The sequence below is a fragment of the Anabas testudineus genome, chromosome 21 (genome assembly GCF_900324465.2).
Source record: "Anabas testudineus chromosome 21, fAnaTes1.2, whole genome shotgun sequence".
NCBI lineage: Eukaryota > Metazoa > Chordata > Actinopteri > Anabantiformes > Anabantidae > Anabas > Anabas testudineus.
In genome coordinates this window covers 10,681,737-10,692,938 of record NC_046629.1, presented here as the reverse complement: position 1 = coordinate 10,692,938, position 11,202 = coordinate 10,681,737, and the positions used below count along the sequence as shown (strand labels likewise).

Below are 11,202 nucleotides of genomic sequence, written 5' to 3'. Positions count from 1 at the left end.
TCCAGAAATGAGTGGAGGACTTTTGTTACTGCCTGACATGCTGGTGACATAACGAGCAATAACTAACTAACTAACTAACTAACTAACTAACTAACTAACTAACTAACTAACTAACTAATATATCTGATAGCATAAGACTAAAAATCACATTCAAAAATTACATGCAAAGTTCAATGGTAAACACACTTTATTCTGCTTTTTGTATGATGAATAAAATGATTAGAAATTCTTCCTCTTGCTTACAGTGTCTAATTCAGTCTGAATGTGAACTTCATGCTCTTCAGCTCAGTTGAAACCACAGAGTAAAGCCTCTCAGAGTACTGACTGTCTCCTCTTGTGTCTCACACTGTATACGACACAACTTTGGAGTTGAGGAGGAGTAACCTGTGAAGACACAAAAGAAATATAACTTACCGTTAGTTCCAAGAAAGTAAAAGCAAAGTAAAGCAACAGATGCACAGTAAACAGCAGAAACCATGAGACCATGAGAAGATGATGGTTTAAATGATGATACATTTCTTACTTCTCCTTTCAAGTGGACAAACTGGACAGAAGTCAGGGTCCTACTATCATCTGAATCATTTTTTGGGGTCGTGTTCCAGTATTTTCTGCAGACATAAAATTGTGACCAACAATGTAAAAGTGTTTAAAAATTCAGAAACATAAACGAAACAACACATTTGACTTGGGAGGGGTAGTTCAGGGTTCAGTTAAGAAAGAGTTGACTGTAGTTATTGTGGTAAATATTTAGTTATAACAAACATAATAATATTATATTGATAAATAATGAAAGAATAAATAAATAATTTGGTATTTAGTGTTAACTCACAACTTTGCAAAAGATCTTGTTGAAATTAAAACTTCATAATTCACAGCAGACATTTTGACTTGTCTCAGCTGAAACAGTATTAGTGGAACAAGTAAGATAAGTAAAGGTTTGAAACCATTTAGAGGAACCAGATTCATGGTTCTGATACTGTGCATATTCAATCACTGGGTCATTTAATGGAATAGAATCATCTATATTTTTATTAATTACTCATAAACTGTACACTTTTTGCTTTCACCAACCAAAATGTCTCTGTAATTTACTGACATCATTTCAAGTTTCCATGGCACAATGGAAACAATATATGTTGAGCTTATACCACAGTTAATCTTCAATTACAAATGATGATAGAGAAAGTTACTGTCAACAAAACTGAAGAATTTTATTTGTTTAAATGTGATAATTTAATAAATACGTTTTTTTAATTAAATCACACGTATATGTAACTGAAAATTATTACTCACCTGCAGATGTAGACAGCTAACACGAAGCAAAATAGAATAAATCCAGTTACAGGTGTGATTATGTATAGAACATACCGTGATGGTCTGGTTCCTGGATCTAATCAGATAGGAATTATTTTACATTAGCAGCAGTTTTAGATCTGAAATGTTCTGTAACAGGTGGAGAAATGATCAGTGCTGCGTCTTTCTGTACCCACCTTTGGAGCTCTCAGAAACTGTTAGATTCCACGTTATGGTCTTTGGACCATCTATACCAGTTACATTACAAGTATAAAGTCCAGCGTCTTCATGCTGAACATTAAATATATTCAGTGTTGTAGTTAAATTAACGTCTATTCTGAATCTGTCAGAGGTGAAATTGGAAGAATTCAGATTATATGTGACTGAATAACAGAAATAAAATCTGTCATTGTTCCAGCTGATTTGTATTCTATTATTTATCGATATGTTGCAGGTGAGCATGACGGAGTCTCCTCTGGACACCAGTGTATTCCTGTGATCAACTGGAACTGTCCCTAAACACTGAAGAAATAAATAATATAATTTTAAATTAGTAAATAAATTTTGACATAAGCTTGTATCACAAAAACAAATCTCCACTGTACCTGCATGAACATGGACAATGAGTAAGAGTAGAACAGAGAGCAGAGCTGCTTGGTTTAAACAGAACATGATGACCATCAAATAAAGACAGAGTGAAACTTTACCATCATCTTTTACATGTATTTGTGGAGGAGGTACAACAGAAGAGGAAGTGGTTAGTTGTTGTCTGGCTGCTCACTGACTAAGATATGTGTTAAATCTGTCATGGACCACACATTTGAGTCACATGTAAATCTAATAAACAGTAACTGAATTCAAATTGAATCGAAAATTCAAGCTCGGTCCATTTTGAAAGTTCAACATAAAACTATAACAAACTGAAATATAAAATGGACATAATGGACACGTTGATCTACAGGAAAAAACAACCTCTTTATTGTGCTGAACACACCCTCATTGTGCCATCCTACTGCTCAACATGTTTTCACACGTCTTTAACCCCTTTTGATGCTTGAAGGAGCCATCAGATGCAAACGTCCTTTTTAACTGGTTTTTGAACACATGTGGCGGCTGGACCTGAGTACTGATTCCTAAACTGTCATCACAGATCATGCAGTGGTTTCCTTTTTCACTTACTTTGTCTGAAATTACAAGTGTTTCCAGGTCTGTCCATCTCTATGAGCATATGAACTTTATTGATGCAACTTATGCTGATAAATAAACAGCATCACAAACATAAAGTAAACATATTTAATTTTCAATTACAGCCCTTTTAAATTAAGTATCACTTTGGAAATCCAGTGGAGAGTTTTCCTTGGAGTAATCTTTTTCATCTACAGACACCTGCCTTTAAATACCACCTTATTTCCATATGTGCAACAAAGGCCAACAAACATGTTGTGACAAAAAGCTTCATCACCATCTGCTGGTTACTTCACACAACTACATATCTCTGGTTTGGGGTATTATCCATAAAAACTAACTAATATATCTGATAGCACAAGACTAAAATCACATGCAAAGTTCAATGCTAAATACACTATATTCTGGTTTCTGTTTGATGGATGAAGAAATTCCTCCTCCTTCTTACAGTGTCTAATTCAATCTGAATGTGAACTTCATGCTCTTCAGCTCTGTTTAAACCACAGAGTAAAGCTGCTCAGAGTACTGACTGACTCCGCTTGTGTCTCACTCTGTATACAACACAACTTTGGAGTTGAGGAGGAGCAACCTGTAGAAACAGAAAACAGAAATAACTTAACTTCAGTGCCAAGAGAGAAAACTGATGGACAGTAAATTGAAATTGAAGTGAAAATTCAAGCTTGAAATGAAATCGACCCAAATTGCACAGGGTTGCAGGACCTTTGTGTGAGGATGTGTGCGGACGCACATGTTGTAACACAGCCCAAATATATTTCTCACTTTTATTACAAAGTTCACTCCATGACCCATAACAACTAATTCCACTGCCTTTTTATTGATTTGTTCACTGTCACTTGGGAATTGCAAAGTTCAAACTATATTTTAATCATTTAAAAACTCATGTCATTTTTTTATTTAGCCTCTGAATTTGTGACACAGTCTTTCAGTGTGAAACCACCTCACCTGTTCACCTGCAGGTCCTTTCTTTGTGTTGCCAGGCTGCTGCTGAATAAATTAATACAAAATAGCAACAGGTACAAAATAGCAACAGGAACATTTAATGGCAGTTTTAGGTGAAGATATGTTGAATTTATTTTATGAATTAAAGGGATAAAAGGTTTTTCTTTAACTTCCTTTACAGGAGATGTTGATCAGCTCAGACCTCAGACAATTAGTCCACAGCCACATGGTCAAGGTTTGGTCAAGTTATCAGCTACATGTGTCAGTACTGAGCAGGACTGTGATCTTAACCACGGAAATCAGCTCACATTGAGCAGTGAACACAAAGACAAAAATGTTAAAAACATAAAAAAAGGAAGTTCAGATTAAGAAAGAAGAAAAAATCTTTGTGCTGCGGTGATTTGGCTGCACTGCAAAGTGTTAAGACTTTGTTTAAATAGTGCAGCTCACCAACAATTGAAGAATGAAAACTGTAACGACTTCTTCTTTCTGACTCTTCAGGAGGACAAATCATGTGTGAATTACTGTTCATGGAAAACACAGCAGCTCAGCAGAGTTTTTATCCTTGGAACACTGTAATTGCTCCACAAGCGTGGTCTCAGCTAAGGTCACTCCATTTAAGTGCTGTAATGACCTGCTATCAACCATGTACATTTCTCTGAATTTCCCTTCTTACATCTTCTTATATATTTTGAGTCTGTTATTACATCTCCCACATGAACCTGACAGTAAATGTGACCCTTATTGTTGTGGACCTTGTTGTATTTCTATCAGTTGTATTTACATGATTTGACTGTGGAAAAGTAATTTCTTTAATAAACTATTTGTCCACATGATGGAGCTAAATGATCAGACAGTCGAGGAAACAACCTGATAGTTGGACTAAAGGGAAGCAGCTGTGTTCAACTCTCTCTGTATCAGACTGATGCTCTTCATTGTGCTGGTTTGAAAATGTTTGTCTTGTGTATCTTTGAGTAACTCGGTAAATGTAGTGGAAAAAACTTTGATCACCTTGTGCAGGTTTATTGTTGGAACTAAAATACTGCACATTGATGTTAACTTCTGTCTCATAACACCACTAATCTATTGTCGACCTAAAGTCCAGAATGAGACTCTCTGCTGCTTAGAAACAAGCTGATCTGTATTATTAGACCGAGTTAAACTGTCACTGGTTGGATCCACAGCTGTGACTGTCTAAAGCACAATTCAGTATTAGTGCAGCTCAGAGTGGAGAAGGAGGAAAAATGTAGTGAATCAAAGGTTTAAAAAAAAACGTTTCAGCTCCAGGTATTTAACCTCATCCAGAGTGGTAAAATAATGTCAAAAGACAAACCGCATGGTTTTACAGTCAGCAGAGAACTCCCAGTAAGCAGACCTCACCTGAGTGTGTGGAGGGCCCCACCAACTGGTGAGAGAGAGAATAAAAACATCCTCTAAATTCAAACTAAAACCTAAAATTAAACCTTCAAACTAGAATCAAACACTAAAACAAATACAGTCAAGGTGGTAGTTAACATCAATCTGCAGTATTGTAGTTCTGATAACAAACCTGCACCAGAGGTTCAAAGTTTTTACCAGTATATTTACCCAGTTACACATTAAACTATATGAATTACAAAGTAGAATTAAAAGTTTTTCAAAGATACACAAGACAAACATTTTCAAAGCAGCACGATGAAGAGCATCAGTCTGATACAGAGAGAGATGAACACAGCTGCTTCCCTTCAGTCCAACTATCAGGTTGTTTTAGCTCCATCATGTGGACTCAAACAAACACACACACAGTTCAAATGAGCTTTAAAGAGAATGTTTGAGTCAATGAGTTTTTTTATAATTATATTACAATGTCAGGACACGTTAATGCATCGACATTTAGCAATTTAATGAACAGAGAAGATGGTAAACACATCCAGGTTTCAGGTGGAGAATAATTCACATACATTCATACACATTATACACACTTACTGTACACACAGTGTTTACATGAGTGTCTGACAACCATACCAACTCACATAAATCTCAGTTTGAAGTCTCTTTTTATTTGTAGCGAGAAATTTTAGAAAGAGGTTACTTAGGTTTGTTCAATATGTTGAAATTATTTCTGTTAGCTGGTCACATGTCAAAGAGAATAACTGATAACAGCATCTTTCATCCAGATCAACACTGAAGTGACAAATAGTTCTGATGCTGCAGAAAAGTTTTATTGTTGTAAAAATATTTTTCTCAGACAGAATGTCATTTTCATGGTTTTCTGAACCGATGTGATGACTCAGTCTGATAGAACGGGGTCCTGAGTCCTGTTGGTCTGAATGGAGGTAGTGGGATGTTGGTCTCTTCTGTCTCTCATTCTGGTTCTTTCTGGTGAGACAGGTGAAAAGGTCAGAGGTCAGACTGCAGACAAAAAGAGCAGTCTAAAAAGATTCAGGGACAGAGAGATGTTTTAACTGTTACACAGTTAAACAGAGGTTTCCTATCAGTAGATTTCCTCCAACTACGACTCAAAGCTTCACAGAGTTTGACCAGTAGAGCTGCTGCTGTTGGTCCCAGAGCAGCGTAGAGGCTGATCCTTCCTCGACTTGCTGGTTGTGAACTTGCAGTTGGTCTCTGAGGTTCATGCTGATCAGCAGCTGCTGTAAAAAACACAGAACATTAAATGTTGGTGATTTTTCTGAAGTGGAAATATTTATTTTTCTCTAGTGACACTTTAACTTAATTCATCTCAAACAAAGTTTGTGTTTAGTACAAATTAGAAAATAGAAAGTGAACCGGTGACGTTGAGTCGACATCTGTCAGAGCTCCAACCTTGATCTGTTTTCACGTCACACAGGTACAGTCCTGAGTCTTTAGTTCTGAGTTTGGACAGTTGGAGTCTGATTCATCCTTCTTCTCTCGACTTTGTCAAACTGGACTCTTCCTTAAAAATGTTCATCCACCTGAGACTGTGAGACCTCAACACCATCATGGAGAGGAAACAGGACTAAGCAACTGTGGTCAGTAGACGTGTCACAGAGGACGTTAACAGAGTTAGAGGATCTATCAGGTCTGATAGTGAACTTCCACTCCAGTGTAATGTTGTGGTTCACCTCTGCCTGATAGGAAGTCTGTGTCACACTCACTACAAATGTTCCTGTCAAGGAGACACAGACAGAAAGTTAAATGTTGTATTATTTAACTACAAATAATTGTTCAGTTGCTGGAGAATAAAGTGAAGATGTGAACAAACCAGAGACACATGGGATCAAGTTGATGAGCAGCAGGATCCTGAAGATCATCTTCTCCCTGTGAGAGGAGACAGAGGTGAAGAGTAAAAAACATCAGATCAAAGAGAAACTTCACTTCGGGTGAGGAGGAATGGGCAGAGGATGGAGTTGTGGGCGAGGGAGACACAATGTCACACGCATGTGGGAAAATTGGTCAGAAATTGAAATTGCAGGTTCAGAAAGTGGATGACAAAGGTGATGATGACGGGAAAGCGTAATCAGATCAACCATTAAAAGGTCAGACACACACACAAGTTTTTGATGTGAAACAAGAGGAAGTAGATCTGTGATCACTAATGATAATGTCTCTCAATTAACCTCATCTAAGGAGAAAATACATATTGACGATAATGACAAAGAAACAGGGGAAAGCATTAAAACTTTGCTACTACGCTATTTCAGAATGATTCTAGTTGTATTTTAACCACTTTAAGTACAATCAATTTTTTTTATTTTGTTACCATTACATCTGAACTCAAAGCACAATTACTAGATTTCTCATTATCAAGTTAATTTGTGATTTATGAACATTAACTGCAGAAAATATTATAAAACTTTTATTTTAAGACTAAACACTAATGCTGACATAAAACCATTGCTAAGTCCTTCATGTGCATTATGTACTTTAAAAATACAAACGTAAATGTGTCCATTAAATCTGCTGTGAAATATATTTCAGGGACGAGGCAGGAATGATGACATAGGTAGACTTTATTTTGTTAGATTGAAACATTTCGCTATTCATCCAAGTAGCTTCTTCAGTCACTGATGAATCTACTTAGATGACACTGAAAGTTATCACTAAAAGCTTTGCTGAAGTTTGTACTGTTGTTTAGAGTCAAGTAATAATGTTAATAATACAGAACAATGATGTTTAATATTTAAGTACATTTCCATTCAATGGTAACAGATGGTAACACCCCTAGACGCTTACAACAGGAGAATAAAGTGTAACACAAACAATGAATAAAAAGACAGGTTAGTAGAGGTGAGACTGAGCATCCAGGGATGAAGGGGATCATATATCACATATATCATACATCAGTGTGTCTTCATAGATCTAGAGAAAGTGTATGACTTACTCTGTCTTAGTTAGTAGTTAGTTAACTAATAAAAATCCTCATTACATGAATAATAGGAACGAACCAATAACCAATAATAGACAGTTGATTCAGAACTTGTCCAGGTCTTTAGCTCCATCTGTTGGACAATTAGCAGAGTTGTATGTACAGGTCGATGTTTTGCCTGCACAAACAACAAATCAAAAGAACAACTAAGATACTTCTGCCATTTTAAAATTACAATTTTCATATTATTATAATACTAATAAAATAATAATAATTATTTTACATGTTTATTATGCTCACAGGACCAACCAGGTATGCTGGCATAAGATTTCCAGTTTTACACATTTTTAATCACAATATTACTTCATTCATTCACTAGTTTCTCTAAAAACTATAAACCTGATTCATTAGATTCATTCTGTTTACATCTCCTGCTTCTTATTGACTTTGACTATGGTTTGTCAGCTCAATAGAAATAACAACAATAACAGAGATTACTGAAACAAGATTTGTCCGACACGAGAACACAATTATTCAATTGATAATAAAGTTTGTGATTGATTGGTGATTTGTTGGGAATGAGAGTGAAGAAATTACTCAGACAATTCGTATCACAGTAGGTGCCCAGAATTAAGCAAACAACATAAATTATTTTAAAAAAATCAAATTCCCTTACAGAACCGTAGAGGGCACCATCCTCCACTTTAAAGTCTTTTGAGTAAAGTCGATTTAAATTACTTCAATTTTTTTATTTATAGGAAAGACAGGACAACTTAAAGTAACCATAACATAACATACGTATAACATACATATAAAATAATATCAACATGAGACAAAGGCATCAGTGTTTTTACCTTTAAACAGCTGGTTGAAAATAAAAAGTAGGATGACCTTCACATGTGATCATCCTCAGTCTGTCTGTCAGTTCTGTTCCAGACCATATATTGAATTGATTCTTTCCATGTGCGTATCATCCATGTCACCCTGTGGTTGAGAAAGAACCATAGATATCGAATGCAGCCTAGATTTCAATGCAGCCTCTAGGAAAAATAAGGCAGAGAAATGTGACAGTTTCTATGATGATGAAGTTCTTCTGACCTCTCTTTGTGACTGAAGGTGAAACTGGACCTGGACTAGATCTTGGTTCTGGGTCCTGTCCACACATTTTCTGCAGAGATAAAGCCATTACCAGTGATTACACCTCCAATTTCAATGTCTTAAATAGTCTGAAATAGTTTAGAGCCAAATTAACGGACAAATGAACGGTAGCTGAAATATTAAAATGATTCGAGGAGCTATGATTGATTGTTGTTAAAAAGTGAATGCACATGTCAACCAGCAACATCCTAATAATTTCTTTTTAATGTGAAAGATAGTAATAGATAGATTTGCTCAAGTCTAGAGAATATTTTTTGGTCAGACCAAACAAGTTGTCTGAAAACATCACCACAGAATTGAACAGTTATAAGTAACTATTCAACATTTTTCACCTTAAAAGAAAGTCATCACAAAATTAACTAAATGCTTTTTACCCCCAAGTACCAGAACATTTCTTCAGTGTTTTTAATTACAGTTATGGCCCTCAGCGTTTTTGCATATGCTTCACTTCATGAATTGTGACACATTCACTGTGTAAAGAAATTTTCCAACCATACATACAGACACTGTGAATATCAAGCTCAGAAAAATATCTTTACTTTTTCTAAGTCAAACAGGATCAGCTCACCTACACTACAGATTTACAGATTCCAGCTTCCACCCTAGAACATTTCAAATACATTTATTACTATATTATTAATTTTATTCTTCACTGTGTGGGAAAATACTAAATATGTATTTGACATATTTATATTTCATTTGACAAAACACTCACAAAAACATTATGTCGTTCTGGAGCTTCAATTAAATTCTTAGCTACTGTGAGAAGATGCAGCTTTGCAAAAATGAAGTAACTTGTGTGTCTTAGAAGTGAAAAGTTAAAACACTGAACAGTTTAGTGGTTTCAGTGCACTTGATAACCGCTCAAGTGCATTGAAACCACCACAGTCTGAAAGTAGATTACAGCGACTGATGCTAGAAAAGTTTAGATGTATAAGAGTGTTTACCTGATTATTCTGTCTGTTCACTTTACTTAAGATTACAATATATTACTTTACATTTAATCTCATCAGCTGTAGTTACATCTCACATTTAAAGTGATCACTTGAACATCTTTAATATTATTGTTATAAATGTTTTATCCCATGTCAAAATGACATTTTACAGCTTAATTCAATCAATGCTACGAGAACTACAAAGGAAATTTCATTTAATCCTATTGTATTTCAAAATCTGAACACAAAACAAACACATTTTTTATTTGTTCTTAGGACCAAAAGAAAAGTTACTCACCTGCAGATGTAGACAGCTAACATGAAGCCACACAGAATAAATCCAATTACAGGTGTGATTATGTAGAGAACATACCATGATGGTCTGATTCCTGGATCAAATCAGATAGGAATTATTTTACATCAGCAGCAGTTTCAGATCTGATATGTTCTGTAACAGGTGGAGAAATGATCAGTGCTGCTTCTTTCTGTACCCACCTTTGGAGCTCTCAGAAACTGTTAGATTCCACGTTATGGTCTTTACACCATCTATATCAGTTACAGTACATGTATAAAGTCCAGCATCTTCATGCTGAACATTAAATATATTCAGTGTTGTGGTTAAATTAACGTCTATTCTGAATCTGTCAGAGGTCAAATTGGAAACATTTTGATTCGTTGAGAACAAATAAGTGAAATAAAATCTGTCTTTGTTCCAGTTGATTTGTATTTCATTATTTATCGATATGTTGCAAGTGAGCATGACGGAGTCTCCTCTGGACGCCAGTGTATTCCTGTGATCATCTGGACCTTTCCCTAACACAGAAGAAATAATTAATATAAAATGAAATTAGTAAATAAATGTTGACAAAATCTTGTATCACAAACACAAATCTCCACTGTACCTGCATGAACATGGACAATGAGTAAGAGTTGAACAGAAAGCAGAGCTGCTTGGTTTAAACAGAACATGATGACCATCAAATAAAGACAGAGTGAAACTTTACCATCATCTTTTACATGTATTTGTGGAGGAGGTACAACAGAAGAGGAAGTGGTGAGTTGTTGTCTGGCTGCTCACTAAGATATGTGGAACGTATTGTCAAGTCACATGAGAATCAAACGTACAGTAACTTACCACAAGTAAAGGTTATTTTGAAAATAAAACTATTGAATTAACAATCATACAATAAAGTAAAATACAAAATAGAAAGCAACCTCTTTATTGTGCTGAACACAACCACATTGTGTCATCCTACTATCATCATGTCTCTCTTCCCTGAGATCCACCTGGAGGAGTAATTGGGGGAGAGTGTGGAAATGTGGTGTTATTATCTGTGTTGAGGA

At 35.5% G+C, this 11,202-nt stretch overlaps 1 protein-coding gene across 1 annotated transcript; it reads right to left on the bottom strand.

Moving 5' to 3' along the window:
* Positions 1-312: 312 nt before the first annotated feature.
* Positions 313-10,827, bottom strand: LOC113172807. Its single transcript, XM_026375836.1, has 5 exons — positions 10,761-10,827; positions 10,354-10,671; positions 10,157-10,247; positions 524-608; positions 313-384 (listed from the first exon to the last, which is right to left on the bottom strand). Exons 1-5 carry the CDS (start codon positions 10,825-10,827, stop codon positions 313-315), a joined length of 633 nt encoding a protein of 210 aa, XP_026231621.1.
* Between the last annotated feature and the right edge of the window lie 375 nt (positions 10,828-11,202).

Bases quoted from the DNA above. Each gene is read 5' to 3' on its own strand.
- LOC113172807 (XM_026375836.1), bottom strand. From the start codon at position 10,827: ATGTTCTGTTTAAACCAAGCAGCTCTGCTTTCTGTTCAACTCTTACTC. The intron at 10,672-10,760 runs GTACAGTGGAGA...CTTCTGTGTTAG, and splicing joins CATTGTCCATGTTCATGCAG to GGAAAGGTCCAGATGATCAC. The intron at 10,248-10,353 runs GTGGGTACAGAA...GATTTGATCCAG, and splicing joins AGTTTCTGAGAGCTCCAAAG to GAATCAGACCATCATGGTAT.